The 23,424-nt window shown below is 35.7% G+C and overlaps 1 protein-coding gene across 1 annotated transcript in view; it reads left to right on the plus strand.

Annotated features, from left to right (window-relative positions):
• Positions 1 to 495: 495 nt before the first annotated feature.
• Positions 496 to 23,424, plus strand: part of Clvs2 (clavesin 2) — a 52,458-nt gene continuing 29,529 nt past the window's right edge. Inside the window, exons 1-2 of the mRNA XM_048354647.1 lie at positions 496 to 884; positions 15,491 to 15,665. Coding sequence (XP_048210604.1) covers positions 496 to 884; positions 15,491 to 15,665 — 564 coding nt within the window. The remainder of the gene's footprint in view (positions 885 to 15,490; positions 15,666 to 23,424) is intronic.

The raw sequence follows: 23,424 nt of genomic DNA on the forward strand, positions 1-23,424 counted from the left end.
ACCTTATTATTAATCAGAATTCTCCTTCTCTCTGGCAGGCGCATCCTTCAGCGAGGGACCGCAGCAGAAGCACCGTGCCGCGGCTGAGATGTGCGTGGGGGTTGTTTTTGTTACATCTTGGAAGACAGGAAAAGAGGACAGAACCAAGACCAGAGGCCCACGGGCAAGGTAGGCTTAGGGGTGTTTTGTTTGGAGAGAAAAAGGACCAGAAGTGGACAGACCAGAGATCTACATCTATTTAAGAGGGAACAAACGTGGGGAGCTGTTTTTCGGGAGCTTGGGGTAGAAGTTTGTACCCCCACCGCGAAGCTGTGGGAAAGCACAATCAACAGGGTACTTTATTGGAGGCGAAGACCAACCATTTCCTATAAAGGACAGGGAGCAGGCAGCAAGGAGATCTGAGGCTAGAAGGTGGCCTGGTTCGGACCAGGTTTGTAGTGGGAGAGTCCAGTCCATCAGAGTTTCCCAGGGGGGAGGCTCAGGAGGACTAGAACAATGACTCATTTACAAGCTGGCCTTTCTCCTGAGACCCTGGAGAAAGCTCGCCTGGAACTCAATGAGAATCCAGACACACTGCACCAGGATATCCAGGAGGTGAGGGACATGGTCATCACCAGGCCAGACATCGGTTTTCTACGCACGGATGATGCTTTCATCTTACGCTTCTTGCGCGCTCGGAAGTTTCATCACTTCGAGGCCTTTCGACTCTTGGCCCAGTACTTTGAGTACAGGCAGCAGAACCTGGACATGTTCAAAAGCTTCAAGGCCACGGATCCTGGCATCAAGCAGGCGCTGAAGGACGGGTTTCCTGGAGGCCTGGCTAATCTGGACCATTACGGAAGGAAGATTCTAGTCCTTTTTGCTGCCAACTGGGATCAGAGCAGGTAAATACTGAATCTAAACTTGTGCTAACGATCTTTGTGTATTCCAGGCTTTACTTTGACTAGTGCCATCATTTGTGGTTCTGATGAGCTTTATTTTTTTTCTTTCCAATTGATTTGATTGGGAGAAACAAGAAGTTGGAACTGAGAAGTGAATTGGAGCATTAGGAAGAGGTAGTCTGTATTTGTACTTAAAAACAAACAAACAAAAACAACCCTTTCCCTTGTCACCTGGTTTTAAGTGCTTCCTGAGCCACATTATTATGCTGAGATTTAAAAAAAAATCGCTTAACTTCTAAATAAAGATGCCCAAGTTTCACATCCTGAGGAAGTTTACTGGTGTGAGGAAATGTGTAAGGAATGGAGGCAACTTTTGTATTTTCTCTGAAAGAAGTGGTTAAAGTAGGTTCATCATCATCATCATCATCATCACGATCATCACTCGCTTCATCTTCCTGTTCCTCCTGTTCCTCCTCTCCACCCTCCTCTTCTTTCCATCTTTACTACTACTGTTATGTTCACTTCTTAGAATAACCTAGTACTCAACCAAGGATAAGTAGTTTTATTGCTTGGGAACTTTTCTGCTTGGCTACGTGTAGATGAAGGCATAATATGATATATGTCACTTCAGTGAAAAGGAAGAATTGTACCTTCTGTCGAGAGCATGCCTAGCGACACTGAAAATGAAGGCTGACGGGCGTGCTTGCTCTACACCTGTCACTAATCTAAAGAGTATGTTTTCTGTCTGATGTGGTTTTTTCATCTTTTGGAAGGAAATATGAAGCCTTCAAATAGATCAGCTGGTATGCTGCTAGGTTCATTTGCTGTTTAGTAGAGGAGAAAGTGTTTTCTCATGTCTACATTATTACAGAAAAATGTAGACGATGGCACTCTACTTCCTCAATGAGAATTATTTTCTGAGTATGAAAGACATAAGAAATTACCCAAGGCTCTTGGGGAAGGGATGCTCAATTCTGTCAAAATTAAATACACTTCTTGTGACTTAAATGAATGCTACCAGAGCTGAGACTCATAAGAACTACTTGTTAAACATCAGTATATTTTTAGTTCTGTAAATGGTGGCATCTGCTGCATCTGGGTAAAATAACTCAGGAGCCATTGGAAGTGACTTTTACAGTTCCTCAGAGATATTGTACTTTCCCAGATTGGTTTCAGGTCTTACAATGTTATACAGTGAATTAAAATATTAGTTTCCTCCTTTTGATGGGTCACTCTGCTCCAATAAATTCTAGATAGAGAACTGGGATATTTTTAGGTAACTATAACTATATAGACAATCTATCACCTTTTTATAATGTTCAGAAGCTTGTGGAGAAAATTAACCTTTGGGACGGAATGGAGTTTCCTCGAGGAAACTTTTTTCTAATCTGTTTGAAACATTCAAAGGACTATGGAATTCAATTCAGTCCACAAGATGTGTTTAAAAATGTTTTTGTTTTCATTTGGGAATGACATCATAGAGTCACATGTAGTAATGATTGTTTATATCAAAAATTGCAAATAATATTGAGCAAAGAAACTATTATTCTAGATAGATTACAACTGCTTTTTTATTGAGCTACAATGATAGACGGGCTGTGGTGATTACAAATTAAAACATTTGTCTTAAAGTCTTTTAATGATACTCTTATTGAAGCAGATTTCATTCAGAGACACATACACATAGGTCAGAACTATTATAGTTTTGTAATAGTGAATTAATATTCATGCTGATTTATAATCCATATTAAGATGAAAGTCACAGATACTGTGTAGGTGAAGTGTTTACTCAGGATATACTAAACAATCATGTTTCATTTGTGTGTGACATACATAAAAGACAGGTTATTATATAAGCATATATAAAAGTCAGGTTATTATGGCTCAAAGCACATTTAAACATCTATAGACTTATGACAAGAAAAACTCTTGTACCATTGACATATGCTAGTAAAAAGAGTAGAAAAGACACAGCTTATTAGTAATAAATCATCTTCCTAAAATCTATAATGGGAGAGTTATCGAATAGTTTATAGAATTATTTTTATAAAACTCACACAAAATTATAAATATTGAAATAGTAAATATTATAAATATTAAAATATTGCAAGTAAGAATTCAGGTCCTATAGATATATCTTGTCATAATCTATAAACTAATAACTGGATTTTCTTTCTATGGTGGCAAAGGAGAAATTATAATTAAAAAACTATAATATACAAGTACAAGGTGAAATCGTATATAAGTGATTCAGAGATTGTCGAAATATCAGTTGTTCCTTCATCTTGTATTTCACAAATATAGTTCCTTCCTTCTATCTACCTAACCCATATTCAAAATCCATTTATACCAAATGACAAAAGACAGTGAATAAAGACTTCTACTGCACTGACATCTTTGTCAACCCATGTTATGGTTCTATGATATGAGTATAAGATGTGATGTGTGTATAAGACTTTCTGTGGTCTCTGCCCTGAAAATGCAAGGATGGTAACCTCCCTGAAAGTGCTTGTGCATCACCTACCCTTCTCAGAGAGAATCCCTATTTCCTTTGTATAGGCGAAAGGCTTATCTAACTTGAGTCCTACAGAAATCTCTGCCAACTTCCTGCATGATTAATACCTTACTATTATTGCTGTTATGTATGTTTGCCATATGTAGGGCTCTCTGACTCTTCCTCTCCTGATTATCAAGTCTGATGATTGAATCTGCATCACCCAGCCCAAACCCATGTGGGTCTCTGGAGAAAAGTTCATGTTTAAACTTAACTCTTAGCACATTATTTGACTTGAAAAACTTTCTTTGGAAAGTAGTGTTGTTGAGGGAAAAAATGGGCTTGAAGTGTAGTTGATTACATGGGAAAATTTAAAAAATGAGGTAGAAGAAAATGTCCCTTTTTATTTGGAATAAAACTCTTATATAATTTCTGAACCATAAAGGAAATCCATGATTTGGAGAATTTTAGTAAAAACAAATTTCAGTGTCCTCTGAAACAAGCAATCAGTGTGATGAAATGCATGCTGTGATATTTACAGAGACACTTGAGCTGGAAAAGAGATTTAATGTGAGTTTGAATTGTATTAAAAGTTACAATGTTTTGATTTCCTTTTTGGTTCTGAGATTTGAACTCAGAGCCTTTGTGCTTGCTAAGCAGGTTTGGTGCTCTAACACTTGCACAATTAGAGTTTTTTGTCACCATATTCTTGGAACTGAAGGTATTGTTTGTATAAGTTCTTACATTTTTGCATTTTGTTCATCATCCTCAGACCTCAACCCCGCCCCCCATCTATGCCTCCTAAATAATTGGATTAGCAGTTTGCATCACCAAATTTACCTTGTTTTCTGAGATAGGGCCACAGGCTGGCCTTGAATTGATATCCTCTTGATCTCCATCTGTGAATTAGCTAGAAGTGTAAGCATGCACCACCACACCTGGACTAAAAGTCATGCAGTGTTTTTTTGTTGTTTGTTTGCTTGTTTGTTTGTTTTTTGTTGTTGGTCTAAGCAGAATTTGTAGGACCTTTTTTCCCTTGCTCTTCCAGACTCTGCAAACAAGAAGGTATATAAAAGGATAACTATGAATAAAATAATACTGTAAGGTTATTATAAAGAACTGGATCATTTCTATAACCTTTATAAGACATGGAATCATAGGAAGACTCAGAAAAGTTTGCAGTGCACCACTTTCTAACTAATCTAAATACGATGGTAATTCTGAAATGTCAGAATGACTTTTACTCTGGTCTGGTTCTTCACAAATAAGTACAACAGAGGCTCAAATAGTTTGCTGAAATTCATTGAGTAGGCTGTACCTTGAAAAAGATTCATACAATCTTCTTCCTTTCAGGTTATCTAACATAATTTCTTAAAGCAGGTGTAAACAGCACAAAATTTTAAACAATTGGGTGAACACACTGCAAGGCTGGAATGCAGTAGGCATGGAGCCCATACTTCCTTCCTCCCTAATTGTTATTCTACTTGACTTGATCAGCAGTGTTGGGCTAATAGGCTGAGTATCTAAAAGACAAATTGCACCCCCCGCCCCGCCCTCACTGTGAAAAGGAAAGTTTAGAATAAAAGGAGATGGCAGTCTACCTCCAAGGGCAAGAAAGCAAACATTTGCACAGTTGAAATTCACTGCTACAAAATTATTTGGTGTGTTCATGAATGAAATTGTGTCACTTGAAACATCAGGATGATGTTGTAGGAGAGTCAGACTGTGTTTATTTCTCTAGGTTTCATTAGAATTATGCAGTTTTCTCTACACTGTAGCAAATAACCCACTTATTTGAAATCTGCTTAATGATAATTAGGAAACAACAAAATGTATCAGGAATCAAAGAGATTCTGTGTGCATGTTTCTTTTGTGTGACTTGTTCATTAAAAAGGAAATATATAAATTGGCAGGTATTTGTGGCTTCAGTTTGAAATAGGATCATGGTCTAATTTAATGAAATATTGTGACCATTACTCAAAATCAAAGATTGTAACAAGAGGCTGCTATTAAAAAAACCCTACAGACTATACAAATTTGCTTTAATGACAGCTATTTAGTTTTTTAAAAAAATATAAAAGTGATTAAGAATGGATTAAGATGTTATGGAGAAATTAACCAGACTAGGCAGAAGCATTTATACCATTGAGTCTTAAAAAATAAAAAAGAAAAGAAGTTTTGATTGTTTGGATTGATTTTTAAAATACTTCCCAGTTTATTAAAATATATCTCTAGCAAAGATTCCTTGCTTTTGATATCAATAGTCATGAGTCCTTAAATTCACAATACTGGAGACATTGTCAGATTATTCTATAGCTGGCTTTTAGTTATGTTACACATACCAATGCCAAATGCATTTCTTTTAGGTTTTTGCCCTAGCAGAGCCTCCCTAGTGAAGGGAAAACTCTTTTAAAGAGTAGTCTGGGAACTTCGCTGGATTCCACACTCTCCTCCTATAGCCTAGTAATAGGAAACTGAAGGTGGCAAAAAAAAGTATGACCCTGGGAATTGTTACAAATCTCTGAAACAAAAAAAGGACAGTCTAAAACTGAGGCAATTGTGCATTAGTGAAATAATAGCAAACAAACAAGTAAAGATTGACCTTCAGTAAGACACCAATTAGGTCTAGTTTGATCAAGTTATCATCATGTTTCAAATGTGCAATTTGAAGAAAAGCAAGGGATTTGAACTTACTACAGTGCCCTGAAAGAATGACTGAAATGTTTAAAAATATTTAAACTATGATATAATAATAATATGAGAAGTCATCCTTAGTAAATGGATATACCTTCTCCATTTTGGAGAAAAAGATCAAACTTTTAAAATTTCAGCTGAGGAAGTATGTAAATTTACTTTAATAATTATCAACATTATTGACAATGAGGTGTAAGATACTGCTGCCATGTGTTAGATCCTTTGGACATCAAATAGCCAACTGAGAACATAATCTTCCATTCAAATTAATTTAAAAAATGACATCAGTCAGATGTTTACAGTATTAATATTTTTAGTAGGTGCAAATAAGTATACACAGTGCATAGTTCCTACTAGTCAGTGACATATAACCTCTTGGTGGGGATACAGAAATCTAAGTAATTAATTAGCAAAGACATGACAAATTTTGAGGAAGATGTTATCAGCTTTGAGGACTTCTGAGCTTAGAGTTAATAGTGAGCTGTGTGAGGAAGACATTACTTGTTTGCTTCACTGAAGTGAATTAAAAAATATTGTTCTGTTATTCATTCTCAAACACTTTTGGCTGGGTGCTAGTGGTTCACGACTGTAAGTAATCCTTAGCTCATCAGAAGGCTGAGAGATCTGAGAATTGTGAGTTGAAGCCAGCCTGTGGAGAAAAAAGTCCCAGTTTTTAATCTCCAATTAACAACAACAACAACAACAAATCCCCCTAAAGCTGGAAGTGGATGCATGTGGCTTAAGGGCTAGAGTGCTAGCCTTGAGTGAAAAAGAAAGAGGGTGAGATTCTGAGCTTAAATTCCAGTACCAGCACAATACACACAGGCACACACAGACACACACACACACACTTTGGCATCATGTATCATGTCAGTAAGTACTTCTCTAGTGATCTTATGCCTAGTAAATGAATCAGTCACTTGTTTTAATGTACAGCTGCCAATCTAAATCAAAGAGGAAAGAAATATAATTAGATAAACAAATCAGGCCCTGATAACTAAAAGGTATCTGGGTTCAAATACCTTGGTTAAATATGAAATTAAAGACAATTGTGACAAAAATGAAGGTGAGCTAGGTGAACCGGGGCACAGATACAATTCTGTCATTTAGGAGGCTGAGCTAGGAAAATAGGAAGTTCCTATACAGCCTAGACTAGACTAGTGGTGATTTTGAGACCAGCCTGGTCTACCCAGTTGAGAGTATAAGTCCATCCTCTCTTGCTTCCATTAGAGGTAAGAAGGAAGAAAAAAAAGTTTTTTTCTTTTTCTTTCTTTCTTTCTTTCTTTTTTTTTTTTTTTTTTTTTAGGCAGAAACTTTTGTTACCAGACATGTAGAAGATTTGGCCCTGAAGAGAAAACTTGTCTTCCTGGTGTGTTAACACTTTTTCCAGTACAAGTCTGCCTTGTTTTATTTTACTTTTGGCAAGCATTGGTGCTCTTTTTTATTTTGCCCATTTTTAAGGAATCTAATTTTGTTTGTAGACATTTCATTTCAGGTGATTTTCCTTTTCCAACCTTTGTTACAACAGCAGTAAAATTGAAGCAAGGGGTAGAGAGTTCATCTGTGTTCAGTGATATAAGCCCACAGATTAAAATTTCAGTTATCATTTCCTCTCGGGTTTGTAGATGAGCTGTGTTCCATAATTACTGCTGTGAACATATTAATGTTTTTCCTTCACCTAGGCCCTGTTCTGTGGCCAGGCTGGAACATAAGCAGTACAATGACAGGATGCCATGGTGGTTTCTGATCTTCGACCTTCTGACACATATTATGCCACTGAGAAAAATGCAGTAAAGCTATTCATAAAATTCTGTTCCAGATATGGGGAGACGAAAGACTATAGATCTATTTGATATCAGTAAGATTTGACTTGTAATGTAGGCTCTCTTCTTTCCTCCCATGGTGATTTAAGGCACATTCTGTAAATGCTCCTAGGCTCTATGCCCTCTGTAGGATAATAGGAACAAAGCTCATTCATTGACTCACAATTATTTCAAGATTAGAATAATACAGTTGAAATTGCTTTGAAAATCATAAACTGTTACGCAAATGGAGGTATTATTATCATTACCATTCAGTAATATAAAACACTGAGGTAGGTTCATCAGCTTTAGCACTAATGATACCCTGAAGCATTAAAAAGTGTAATTCTTCTCCATTGTTTCTCCCCCAAGTACCTTTCTAACTGAAAGTGCTTTAGACATTGGAAAATGTGGTTTAATGAAAACTGAGGGTTGGGGCAGCCTTAATGAAGAATTTAATAATAGCTGATTGATTTAGTGACAAAGGGAAATTGCTTGTTGTTGTGCTGCTCTTGTAATGCCAGGGTCCCAGTGTTCCTCCCCTCCCCCAATCTGTTGGAAAGGTTGGTATGCAGTAGAGGATAATCGGTTGTGATTTAAGTTTATCTTTGCACTTACTGTAAGCTATGCTATAGCCCAAGAGATGAACTCCAATAGGGAAGCATAAATCTGACAGCCTCTCTCAAAACTGGATGGCCACTAGTGGAGAAGAAGCATCCTAGATCTTAAATATTTTTGAAACATATTCAGGATTCCATTCATTTAAATAGCTATTTTTGTGAGAGAAATCAAGGCATCTCCCAGTTGCAGATGGGACATTTCCAGTCTACAATGCTACATGACAAGACACCTGTTCTCTCTTTAGTTTATGACAGTGCACTTCTGTTTGGGTGAAATAGGAAGCTTAAATGGATGGTATAACACAGAAATGATGGCAAAGTATGGTACTTTGACACCCTTTGCAGGAAGAAGTAAAACATCAACATCCCTGGGAAATAATTTGATTCCAGCACATATTATTGTGTATGTAAAAATGTGCTCTATTGGGTTCTAAAGCGAGAAAGTGGTATTTAACCAGTGAAACATGATTTTTTATTCATTTATTTATTTATTTTGCCAGTCCTGGGCCTTGGATTCAGGGCCTGATCACTGTCCCTGGCTTCTTTTTGTTCTAAGGCTAGCACTCTGCCACTTGAGCTACAGCACCACTTCTGGCCATTTTCTATATATGTGGTGCTTGGGAATCGAGCCCAGGGCTTCATGTATGTGAGGCAAGCACTCTTGTTCCTAGGCCATATTCCTAGCCTGTGAAACATGATTTCTTGCTAAGCTTACATGGTTTTATTTATAAGATAAATAGAGATACTTAGAGGTCCTAGAATGAGAACAGGCAATCAGGTAACATGACAGGTACAGAGCTTGTTGGAGGTGGATCTAGAGAAGGGGAGAATTTAGAGAAAGGAAAACAGAACAGTTATCCTCCATATATCAAAATAAAGAAAGAGGAGAGGACTATGCTTGTGAGTTGGGGGATGGATGTGACAAGTCCTTGACTTGACAGTCTGAATTGAGTACGTATTAGTCTTGTAAGGTAAGAGGTATGGTTACGAAGAGAAAGTGGAGGTTAGGCAAGATCATGACGAGTAGTGTTTTGCATAGGCTTTTAGAGTACTTCATCGCTTAAGAGAGATTGGGAAAGATGTCTAAAATGGAAATGAGGAGAGAAAGAAAAAGATAATTGCAATTGTAGCAGGTAATAAAGCTGGTAAGTGCAGAGGTAAATAAAAGTGGCATCCTCAAGAATGAGTCTTTATTAGTTGAATAATGAAGACAATCCCGGAGGAATATTTCAAGAAACAAAGATTTACTAAAGTCCTAATAATTACATAATAGGCAGAAAGATGAGAATGTTGTTTAGGACAGACATTGGATCGGGACATGCAGACAGTACATTCACCAGTATGTTGGCTAAAGGTTTATGGGAACTCAGTGGTGAGAAACAGAGAAGCCACATTTTGAGAGGTGGAATTGGGAGTCTTTTATGGAAAGCTGGCATCTGCAGGTAGACTCTTTCACAAAGACCTGCAGCCCCTCATATGTACTTAATACTGTCAGAAAACTGAGTCATGAGAGCAGGAGAGGAAAGAAAGAATAGAAAAACAATACCAGCAAACCAGATCAAGACTCCACTGGAGAGCTGAAGTGGGATGCCATGATGATCAGAAGAGAACCAGGAGACACATGAACACGAGGCACAGTGTAATGACTTCTGAGCTGATTAAGGCCTAAGTAGTGTCAGGGTTGGGGGTAAGGTCACAGGAAACTCAGAGTCTCCCAAGTTCAAAGCATCCCCACCCCTGTCTCTAGGAATTCAGACACATCCATCACCTCTTCTCTGCCTCTACCATAAAGAAAAGTTGGTGCCCATTAAACTCAATTCCCTGTCATCCACCACATGGCCAAATGGTATTGCTTAGACCCAGTGTCCTTATTTCAAAGTGATGAGTCATGACTACAGGATTCTGGGATTCTCTGTGAGCAGAACAAAGTCATCTTCTATATTGATGTGATTAGAAGAATAAAGAGCTACAAGAATAAAAAAAATCAAATGTTCAGAAAGTAGAAAGAGAAAATGCTCACTGTGGAACTATCAGGGTGGCATCTGGGAACCAGATATTGAAAGAATCCATCCCAGGTATCCCAGGGGACCACGTGGAGACAGTCACATACAGACAAGAAGGTTTATAAGGAGGTTTATTAGGGGAGCCATATCTCCCATGGGAGAGGGAGCAATAGGACTTCTGTACCTAATCCAGGTGGTAGCTTGTAACTCTGGGGCTACCAGGGAGGCAGGTAGATCTAGGCGGAGAGTGGGAGTGACTAACTATCCTTGTAGGAGCTCTAGGGCAGGGAGGAGTTCAAGTCTGGTGGAGCTGGGGGGCTAGTGGGAGGGGCAGAGGACCTAAAGTGAGGGAAATGCTAACCAATATAATAAAGACTTTCAATAGCAGTGATCCTAGCAAATAATTTTGCAGCATCTACTCTAATCTAAAAACTGTTTAAAAGCTTGAATATTATTTTTTTAGTTCATTTTCAATTTTTATCTTCACAACAATTCTGTGAAGTTAAGAACACATGTTTGGAATGTATAGAAAATGAGAATAGCATATGTGATGGTAGGAAGACAAGAAGTCATATAACTTCAGCAATGCAAAAAGTCAGCATTTAAAGTCTTTGCTATGTGCTAGGCATAAGACTAAATATTTCACACTGTAGTCTACGAAATAACTACTACCTGAAGTTTTTAAAGAGAAAATGGAGGCTTAGCAAAGTCCAGTATATTCTTCAAAGTGCAAATGGGAGCTGACACTAGAATAAAGGTAAATATTTCCCTTCTTGTATGCGTCTTGTATAGCTCTAAGTTTTACATTGAAATATACATACATATATATAATAAAGTCCAATAAAATGCTCTTAATGATTAATTCATAAGAATACATTCTACTTTGCAAGGAAGAAGGATTTTTATAACTGTCAAATTTCAGAAGCGATTGGATGTTTTCCTCCTGATTATGCAGTGAGTCAGTAGGAGCCATGTTGTCAACATTTTCTCCATCAAATTTTTCCATAACAGTATGCTTGATTTCTTTCAGAACAAATCATCTACCTAGTCTGGTATCTGTTGTAAAATGATCTGTTGGTGTTATGATTTCTCCTTACTATGAGCACACATCATTCTTTCCACAAATTCAAGTTCTAATTAATGCTATTTTGGGAGGCACAATCAAGAGTCAAAGCTGCAAAAATGCACTAGTTTTTATTTATGACTTTTTTCCAATGTGCCTGGGAAGAATAGCAACAGAGGAATTCATCCAGCATGAATACAAATACCAAAAATCAACATGGGAAATATTTTGCATATTATAGTGACTCCTACTTTGTAATTTATAGCAGATGAAAATATCTTACAAGAAGAAAATGATTGTAGGATTCTTGAAGAGGTGACTTCATAGATATACCATTACTTTGAAAGGGATGTTTTACAGACTTTGGCGAAAGCTCCTATTAATAATGTTCTCATAAGAAGTAGCTTGCTGAGCTGCTAATGGTAATAATATGACATGTTTGACAACAGGGCCACAGGAAGTCAGGATGGTGATGACCTGCCCTTTGAATGGAGCTAGCTGGATTTTTAAAAATGTTTCTTTTCCCAAATGAACTTAATTTTTCCGAAGATCATTTATTTTTCTTCTTGGAGTAAGACATTGTATTTTAAAAACTGGTTGGACTTACTCTTGAAAGCTTTGAAAAATTGCTTTCTGTTCCTAGTGATTATGGAATTTGCCTAACTTTGATTCTTTTAAGATAATTATACAACATCCATATCTATATGTCTACACACATACACATATATACATTTAAATATAATTTATTATAATTACAAATTATAGTACATGTGTGTACATATATGGTTGAAAATATGTGCATATGGATATTTTTTCTTGATTTTCACAATTTACATTATGTTCTTTAGAACAAATTGCATCATTCAACATGTACGTTCAATGTGTACATTGATACACATTCTCAAAACAGAAGTCAGAAGCAAAAATTTGAATTTCTCTTGCTTTCTATCCTTATTGCTGCCATAATTTTCTTCTGTACATACAGATGCATCATCCTTCTAATGTTGGTTTCAAATTCAAGTTATATTTTATTTTATGGTGTTTTGACATGAATAATGTTTGATATTCTCATGGTTAACAAAAGAATAGGTAAGTCTTTTTTTTTTTTACAATGGTTTACATTTCCTTTTTATTTATTCCTTGAAACTGCGTGTATTGCAGGGTTTTCATGGATGAAATATGGAACTGAGCAGATTCCTTTTTTCTACAAAATTATGGTATAAACTTGCTCAATTTTCTATCTTATTGCTAATAAACATTCCAGGAGCACAGTTTGTAAAATAAACCCCTTAAAGACTGAATGAATACAGCATGCTGCAGGGTACGAGAAATACGCTAAAAATGAGCATATAAACCTACATTTGGACCAACACAGTACTGAAGGCTGGCAAACATTTATCAGGACACAGGGGAAAATTAATAGGAGATACAATTCAGTCCTGAAAGGGTTAAATATAAACCCTAATATATTATTGTTTCTAACCATCCATACCAATTACAGTGCTTGAAAACAAAGTCAAAAGTCTGGCACAGAAAATCATACAGTGAGATTGGTACAGTTAATACTATTTTCTTTTTGACAAATGAACCTAATTTCATAATTATAGATCATTGACACACCAAGAACCACAGCTAATGAGGGGGAAGGGCTGAGATTCCATCTAGCTGTCTTCTAACACCGTGCTTATACTTGGGTAATGGTAGAATCCTTTGAAGGATATTCTGTTTCAAACTGTAGGTTTTACGAAGGGGAAAATGAGGCTCTGAGAAGATGAGAAATGACCTGAAGTTACAGTGTTCATTATATTTTCCATTCTGAGTTATTATGTTTTTCTCATTAACCTTTAAATGGTTTTAGAAGTAAAAATAGAACTACTCCTTCTTAAATAGTCATTGTATCATTCCTATGTAATCCATCTATTCTCCATTCCATCTTTTCCCTGAGGCTCAGATCTCTTTCTGGCTTTTTCCAGGTGTTTCAACCTGCATGTCTCAGGACAAGAAATGAAAAATGTTGGCAGTATGAAAATTGATATTATTAGCATCTTCCATGAATTTGTCAATTCTACGAAAAATCAAGGCATTATTATGGATTTTCCCATGTTTCTCTCAACTCTGACTGCATTGCCTCATTCATTTCCTGGGAGTTAGGCCCTACATGGTGCTGATCATAGAACTTCCATCTTCTAACTCTCTCTGGAGTACAGTAGTATCTTTCTAAGTATCCTGCACATACCTCAACTACAATAGATTCTACCTTCATTTCCAGACATGTTCACTGTTATCTTCCCTCTGCACTACTGATTTCAAGAATTTACCATTTTCTCAGGCTCTAAAGCTGAAAGTCATACCACCCTTCCTCTTTTTTATAGCCCTGAGTTGAATTAATTATTAAATTTTTAACCATTTTACTTCTAAAATCTCTCTCAAATTTCTCTTATTATTTTTGTTCTTTTTTCTGTGTTTATTGAGGTAATATGTTAAATAAGTCACAACCAGTCTAGGCACTCTAACCTGGGCCCAAGTTTATAGGAACAGATGGATTTATTTGGTTTCTAGAATGCTAAGATCCAGTATAGGAAAAAGAAAACGATCTAATCCTTAACTATGGAGGGTTTGTATTAAAATAGATAGGTAAGGTTTTATGACTTTCCCCCTTCAGTTTACATTTATATTTTGCTCATTCTATACTTCCAGCTTCTCTCCTTTCATCTTAATGATACAATCTGTACACATGTCATTTGACATTTTGATCTATGTCTTTCATATAACATGGTCTTGTTCACTCTTAAGATTTTTGTCAAATCTCATTCTCAAAATTTTCAAACACAGTTGTCTTAGAGGCTTAAGTTCCTTATACAAACAGCAAACAATTTGTGTGCAATTTTCATAACACTTCTGCATATTTACAATAGTCTATATTTAAATATCTCTTGATTATATTGCCTACTATAGTATAAATGCAATGGTTTATACTGCTTTTATTAGATAATATAAATTCTGCACATATTAGTTGTATATGCATTTTAAAATAGTTGGGGGGCTGGGAATATGGCCTAGTGGTAAATTGCTTACCTCGTATACATGAAGCCCTGGGTTCAATTCCTCAGTACCTCATATATAGAAAAAGCCAGAAGTGGCATCATGGCTCAAGTGATAGAGTGCTAGCCTTGAGCAAAAAGAAGCCAGGGACAGTACTCAGGCCCTGAGTTCAAGCCCCAGGACAACAAAACAAAACAGAAAACAAAACAGAAAACAAAAACAAAACTAAAATAGTTTGGGTTCTCCCTTACTTGAATATACAGATTTAATCCTCTTAGACATAGAAGGACAACGGAATCAAGAGGCATGGTATTACTTTTACTGAAGGTATTCTTTTTTTTTAATTTTAATTTCATTGTCAAGGTGATATACAGAGGGATATGTAAGGTAGTGAGTACATTTCTTGTCATTCTTCTTACTTCCTCCTTCATTTTTCTCCCACCTTATCTTCCCCCAAACCTCAAGTTGTACTGTTAATTTCCAACATATTGTCTTGTGAGGATCACTATTGCATTGGCATGCTTAAGTCACTTAAATGTTCAGAACCAACTTTTGAGGGTAGATGAAATGAGATTTTTCAAATCACAAGAAGTCCTAGAAGAAAATTAAATGAATATAAAAGTGGGAACAAAGTGTACTTTTGAAAGCATTGCTATTAATTGAAGTGAAAGATATTGACATTAAAATTCTAAGATATTAAATTCTAGTGTATCCCAGAGTCCACATATGGTAAACTTATTTAAAACAGCTTTTCAGACAGGTATCTTTTCCTTATAGTTTCTGAAATATTTTAAAGATAATCTTCAATGTGCTAAAAGAAATGGAAACTTTTGTATTGTTTCTATAAAAGTAGTTTTCAAGTTTCATTCAGAACTTCTCTGTTGCTGATAGGTACACATTGGTGGATATTTTGCGTGCCATCTTACTTTCTTTAGAAGCCATGATTGAAGATCCCGAGCTTCAAGTAAATGGCTTTGTTTTGATCATAGACTGGAGTAACTTCACCTTCAAGCAAGCCTCTAAGCTTACACCTAGCATGCTGCGACTAGCCATTGAAGGCCTTCAGGTAAGAACATATCGATTGCTGTTTCTTGTTTTCCTTTTTAGACTTCTATTATATGTATGTTAACACAGAATGGCTTACAGAAAAATGAAATACAAGACATTTTAGCTCTTGAGCACGTTCCAAAACACTACACCAACAAAGAATTGTATAAAGCTCATTTTTATGTTGACAGTTGATACATGGAACTTTTTCTAGATTTGCATTATAAGCTATTTAAATTGTTTATACTTCCTATTTTTCATATTTATTAACTAAATTTTGGTTCATTCCTCCATTTAACCTAGTAAACTTGGTTATGTATGGATCACTAATATGTTCACATTGCCTAAGGCTAATCAATATGTTTTTCTTTTGTGGTCCCTAGGGTACAAAAATCACTGTTTTGAATTATTGACTTGCTTCTTCACACTTAATTGGGGTATTTCTTTTTGTCACAAAGAATTTATGTATAGTGCATCTTTTAGGGAATGTTAATTAACTGCTTGAGAATATTACAAACAGTAAAGGAAATAGTATTACCTGTCATGTCACACCCTGCTATGGCCAAGTTCTTGTATAACTTTTAGAATGCTCTTCTGCTCTCTCTCACATAATACATTGCTTATCGTATTTATAGGATTTATTCTAAAAAAATTTACAAGTTTACCTCAATGATATTATTCAGTGTTTATTTTCCATATTTTCAGCAAAAAAGGTTTGAGAGTTAATAGTTAATTTTTCTAACTTCTGTGACTCGAATATTTTATTATAAAGAAAATTACATATATACCATATATTAAATTAGGGTGCTCGGCATTTTTACCAACGAAAAAAATCAAAATGGTCCAATTCTCCACTCTAGAATAATCATTGCATTAAAATGGAGGACTGCAGCCCCTCTAATAATAAGTCGCTCCTTGGGTGGAAGAACTTCTCAGACAAATCAAATGCAATTTGAGTTTTCACAGACTTTTTTTCTCCACATAAGTTTGTTTTGATTCAAGACTTCTGACTTGCTCTGGGTGAATTAGTAATTTTCTATTACTTCTCTGTGGTTAAATAAAATCTAGATATTTACTCACTAGATTCTGAAGAAAATATGTTGTCACTTTGGAAACTAGAGAAAAAAGGAGTTGGTTTCTTCTGATGAAGTTTAATATTTGTTTCTTTGGTAAGAAGCTCAAGACTTAGTTGAAAAGGTGGTGGTGGTAAAGATGTGGTTGGCTTTGAGAGCTGAGATGTTTGCTTGCTATGTGAACAAGTACTGAAAGAGGTTTCAGGTGAGGAATTTGGGAAATACTTGGGACAAACACAGAAGCATAGGAGGTTTGGAATACATCATAGTCTTCTTTAGCATGGATGGCTACAATGAGGAATGAGTAAATAAATAAAGAGAGATGAGCCTGGGAGGGCAGACTCAGACCTCACTATATGGGATGGAAGACTGCTTATTATATTCTCTAGGGAAGTTTAGGACAGGATGGTGTAATGACAACCCTCCTACTTTGGAAACAAAAATCTTTTGGATAAAACAATGGACAAATTTAAGGGAGGAAAAGTTGAACCTGGAGAATTTCAAAACTATCCCTGATTTGACTATATCAATCCTATGTTCTAGGATAAGGAATGGAATTTCAGAGTTAAAGATACTTATCCACATTTCCCTAGTTCACGATAAGGTTTGAGTCTGGGTTGTGTGACTCCAAAGATAAATGTTGTTTATTGCATTGATTCCTGATCTGTCCATGAGGAAAGGTTGATGGGCTCCATTCATGTCTCAGTCCTCACAAAAGTCATTTCTCTATTGGGATAACAGTGCATGTCTAACTAAAGAAGTTATGGGTAGCTGTCTTGTGGTTGTATAATGTTGACAGCACAGGTAGGCCTATTGTGGGCAATCTCTGTGGGTACCCTGTTTCCTAGTTCTCTGGGGTCAAAGAGAAGATAATTTTTGCAAGTAGCCAAATAGATCTATGTAAACACAAGTATGAATTGGTCATCCACTCTTACTTTTGATCCTAGGCAGTTCTGTGTTTCCTCAGTGCAGAATTTGTAAATATTTTCAAAACATGAAAGATACCAGCTATTTTAACAAACATAATATAATTATTGATGGGTAAGGAGTAATATCAGATGCTTTGTTGTGAAGAGAAAGTATTTCAGCTTCATTCAAGAGGAAGGAGAAGGAGAACATTATCTTTCTACTTACAAGAAGTTAATTGATTAGGGTAGTCATAGAAACAAGAATATAAGATAAATAAGATCAAGATAAGATTAAGTGAATGTGACTTGTTGACTGTAAGAGATAAGCCTCGGAGGCCAATTAAAACACAAAATGTGTGGAAATACCTGAAACAAGTTTGGAACTGTAATTTTTTTTTTTTTGGCCAGTCCTGGGCCTTGGACTCCGGGCCTGAGCACTGTCCCTGGCTTCTTCCCGCTCAAGGCTAGCACTCCGCCACTTGAGCCACAGCGCCGCTTCTGGCCGTTTTCTGTATATGTGGTGCTGGGGAATCGAACCTAGGGCCTCGTGTATCCGAGGCAGGCACTCTTGCCACTAGGCTATATCCCCAGCCCTGTAATTTTTTTTTGTTAAATTGTATCCATTTAATAATTTTGGTTTCTTTTCTATTTTTTTTCTCTTGCAAGATATCTTGGAAATGTCTTGAAATATGGACATGAGACTTTTCAGAATCTAGAATCTTGTAAATTTTGAAAAATTGGTGCCAGTTTTACCTGTGTTGTTTGTTGCTCTTCTTTGCCTTTGCTTTTACTTTCAGTTTCACAGGAATCCCCTAACCCCATCTGCTCAGCAGCATTATACTGCCAAGACATGGCTTGATAGCAAAGGGTTTGGCTGTGACAAGGGGTTGAATAGCTCTTTGAATTGCTACATAAAACTCAGATGTAGGGCCATTGTGCAGTGCCTAACATGATGCCAAATACTCTAAGAGTCCTTACTAAGTAAGATTTGTGAAAGAATGAAGAATATGTAATCAATTCACTGGCCCTTTCATTTGACTCAAGGGCCCAGCTTTACCAGTAGCATTACAATCGGCTAGTTCTGAGAGCTTGGGTTATTCATGTGGAAGTTTAAAAAAAAAGGGCTGCAGCCACAAATTCTGGCTTTGACTCTTTGAAAGGCCAGTTCTAGTTAGGGAATCTTGCCAAAGCAAAGGGCATGCTAATGGTTTGCACCATCGCTGTTCAAGGCTAGTAAGTGAAGAGCTGAATCACCTTCAGTCTAACCTTAGTTTATTCAGTTTTCCAAATCCTACTTGTGATTTCTGGCAGCTCTGTAATTGCACATGTGTTTGTGGGCATATAAGGTGGTTAAGGAAGAATACAAAAAGCAATGTAGTGATATATTACTAAATTAGAAATTCATAATAAAACTAAAGGAGTGTGTGCTTTGAGGCTGTTTTAAAAGATATGTATCTTTTTTTCTCTCTCTGCATATATAGAAATATATATGTATATATACATATAGAAATATATATACATATATGTATATATATGCTTGTTAACCTGACAATTTTTTTCAGGCTTAAGATGATTTAGACAAGAGCAGAAGCCACTCACTTACAAGCTACCTTTTAAACTTAGGTCATAATTGGTGAAGGTCTTGAATTGATGTCTGTCTTGGAAATGAGCACACACAGACTAGACTCATAATCTGTGTTCATTCAGACAGCCCAGAGATGGGAATATTTATTTCTGCAATTTTTATGCACAGACAGAACTGTGTTGAGAAAAAGTGACAAGGGCAGTATGTAAAGAAAGTGACCTTTTGCTCATCACATGTGTATGTTTTTAAGCTAAATGTGTATTCTATCAGTTGTTCCTTAACCTAAAACAAAATGAACAAAAACCTAAAGTTGCATTATTTTATAGTGTGAAAGTTTGCTTTGATTGAGGAGTTCAGTCCTCGAAAGTAGAACGTTGTCTTTCTTTAAAAAAAAACTGACACTATGTAGGCAAAAAATAAAATATGATATTCAGCTCAGCAAGATGGTAAAGGCTTGTACAGTCTTTTGTAACTGGCTAGGTCACCTCTGTAGGTACACATCTACGTATTTGTGAATGTATCTATGCACATACAGTGATTGCATTTTTCTTTCCTTAAAAGTGTTATCTATTTCTTCAATGTATTGAAACTGCCCACTTGCTGGAGTAGATATCAAGCTTAAAATAATTAAGAGATGTGTGTTCTAAGTGATTTTGCACATATTTACTAAATTAACGACATTGAGTAGCCATCAATAACATGTAATACTTAAAAATTTTTAACTACTACCAGAAGTCTTGTTATCATTTGACCTAAGATAGCCAAATAATTCAATACATAAAGAGAAAGAAGTGTGAATAGTACTTTTTTGGTTTGGATAGTGATTGGTGGATAGAAATTGTCTGTAAGAGAAAACCAGCCTGCATGAGCTATTCAGCATTATTTTATTGGCTTTGTTTAGATATATCCTGAGCTAGAGAACAGAGAGATGTCTACATGTAAATATCTCTTCCTTTTTCAGTACTAATATGAATGCATCTTGATATATGCTTGCTCCTGGAGGATCTTATTTTATCAGATTTCAAATACACACTGAAAAGTGTGAATATGCATTTATACTCAAAATTTTAGTTTAAGACTTAGGAGCTTCCAGGTTTGGTTGAAGATATTAATAAAATTGGTGTTTGATAGTCATTTCCCTTTGTGTGTTGTCTCATAAATACTTAATTAAAACCTCTGAAACTATCACTTAGTAGTGCTATTTTCTTTTTCTTGTAATTCTAGCATCTTAAAGGAAAGGAAAGGAATTCGACTGCTTCATCTTGTATTTTCTTAAGATTGTTCTGGAAATTAAAATACTCTTTATCTTTCATTATCCGTATTATGAAGACTTTATATATTGGGCTTACATTTATCACCTCTGCAACTAGAGAAACCATAAGAAGGATACCTATTCAGATTTTATTCTGAGAACCTTTGATGAGTGAGTAATACCTGTATATGTCAAGGTCTCAACTGAGCAGCATTTTGAGAGCTTACAATCAATTGGAATGCTACTATCTGGATATTAGCTTGCTGTATTGGTAAATACCTGTAATCCTCACACTCAGGAGACTGCAGTAGGAACATAAAAGTTCAAGTCCAGCCCAGGTACAAAGTGAGAATTCAAAAAAATTATATCCCTGCACACACATGCACACACATACAAACGCACACAAACACACACACACACACACACACACACACACACACTGACATACAATGTAGGTACTATATAGATATTAATGAAAAACAGAAAAGCCTATGATAAGTTACAGTTTAAATTCAGTTTTAAAGGAAGGAAAGGGGCTGGGAATATGGCCTGGTGGTAAAGTGCTCGCCTAGTACACATGAAGCCCTGGGTTTGATTCTTCAGCACCACATATATAGAAAAAGCTGGAAGTGGCTCTGTGGCTCACATGGTAAAGTGCTAGCCTTGAGCAAAAAGAAGCCAGAGACAGTGCTCAGGCCCTAAGTTCATGCCCCAGGACTGGCAAAAACAAAACAACAAAACAAAGGAAGGAAACAAACCAGTGTTAACAGCTCAAGGGATGAGAGACACAGAGAGAGCAACACACACACACACACACACACACACACGCACGCACACACACACGGGGGAGGGGGGTAATTTGCTTTACTGCTTACTGATTCTACTGTTAATTTTTTCCAGAGATATCTTCACAGTCACCAAGAATAATGTTTAACAAAATATCCTGACACTCTCAAGTTGACACATTAACTGTTAAACTAACTATAGAGACTGCTGTTTCTTTGCCTTGCTCTTAGGAGTAATTTGACTTAGGGATTTAATTTTCATAAAATTAAAGCAAGACAAAATAAGGTACCCTGACTTGAAAAAATCCAGAAAAGATAAATAAGTCCTATAACATATTCTTGGATCACTTAGCACAGGAGCAATATTCTAAGCAATAATTTGTTAAAAGTTTTCAGAGTATCCTTACAGAGCTAAAGTGTTATATAATAGTTGATTAAAATACCATTGTTCAGTGCACAAGTTTTTTTGTTATTGTTCATAACACGAATATACAAAAATGGTTTGATGATAAAGTATTGTGGTATGGGTCTAGAGAATAGATTCACTGTCAAGTTTAAAAGTATAAAACCTAAAGAATCTGCTTTTTATTGGTAGTGTTTATCACCTGCCTAAAAAGTTTTTCTTTAACCATTTTTCTATGTGAAAAAGACATGCAGAAGTCACTGTATTTTAACCAATGTAAAAATGAATAAACCAAACAAGGAAGTACATTATTTTTGCCTAATTTTGTGATTATGCTGTGTACTAAAAGGAATTCCTTTTCCTCTGGGAGATATTCTAGCAACTCTCATTATGTTACAGTTGCTTTCCTCTTATTATTAGATGCATATTAGAGCTGTCACCATGTTGTTGTTTTTTTCAAGTTTTACCTTTGTTTTAGATTAACATTAAGACATTTTATAATCTCCATATTAGTGGGTACTTTTGTTGTTATATTTCTGTCGTTTCTTTTAAATATGAAAGAATATATAGAAGATAAAATTGTAGATTGGGTTAATTCTGTTTCCATATTTATTTGAGCTTTGCTAAATATAGAGATATGAATACCAAATACATTTCTTTTAGTACTTTAAAATGGTTATCTTATAGTTGCTAGGATTTTTTTTCTAATAGAATTCTGGCTTTAAAAACATTCTTGTTATTTTTGTAAGCAACTGAAAGTTTCTGTAAACACCTTAGGGTTTTACTTAATGTCAGTAGTTACAAATACGTATCTGGGAATATATCTTTTATGTGCTCAATCTATAAACTAAAATCTTCATCTAGGAAAGGAAGAATTTTTAGTTATTCTTAGTGGGAACAATAGGGAAGAATATTAACTACCACAAATTCCTAGGAACAGAAATTAAAGTTACACATATTTTTTTGCACTTCAGATTTTTATGCAAAAACATTATATACTAGTGTTATCCTGCAGATCTGGCTTTCTGTAATGCTTAAATTGTATTTTAAGTATACTCTTTAATGTCTTTGAAATGTGTAGCTAGAAGTCAAAAACCATGATTGCTTTCCAGTGTGACACATTGACTTGAAAGGACCTTAATCACAAGATCATGAAATGAAAGTCGAGTCATCTTTTTTACATTATAATAGGGGGACAAAATACCCTTATTCTTCTACATGGTAATAACTGGATGAAGGAGGAGGAGGAAGAGGAGAAATTTTAGATGTGGATATGGGTGATGGGTGGTACCACAGTGGTAGTGTTGGGGGTGAGGATGGTGTTATGATGATTTTCCCTGGTATAAATCCGTAGAATTATTTTTTCCTATGAGAGCTATTGAATATACTTATTTCACAAGTTCACAATTCCAAGAGACATACCCATAATGTTTTTTATATATAAGTATATGCATGCCTGACGTAAAACTATAAAGCTTATGGAAATGTTTATTTATAACTAGTGTTTCAGATAGATGAAAAACTTAATTATCTGGTTTCAAAAGATAACGCAAGAATGATGATTTTGTCCACTGTATTATCTCTCCTTTTGCTTCACTTGATCATTGATAGATTTTTATAGGACTAGGAGATACAAAACAAAACCCTACATTTAGTAGTGACTTAGGGGCAGATATCTCGCCATAGTCATACTATCATATTGCTAAACTTGGGAAAGTAATTTAATTTTGAAAGGGAAGTAAAAAATCCATCTACAAACAAAAAGGAACCAT

Source organism: Perognathus longimembris, chromosome 9 (assembly GCF_023159225.1).
Source record: "Perognathus longimembris pacificus isolate PPM17 chromosome 9, ASM2315922v1, whole genome shotgun sequence".
In the NCBI taxonomy this organism is placed as follows: Eukaryota; Metazoa; Chordata; class Mammalia; order Rodentia; family Heteromyidae; genus Perognathus; species Perognathus longimembris.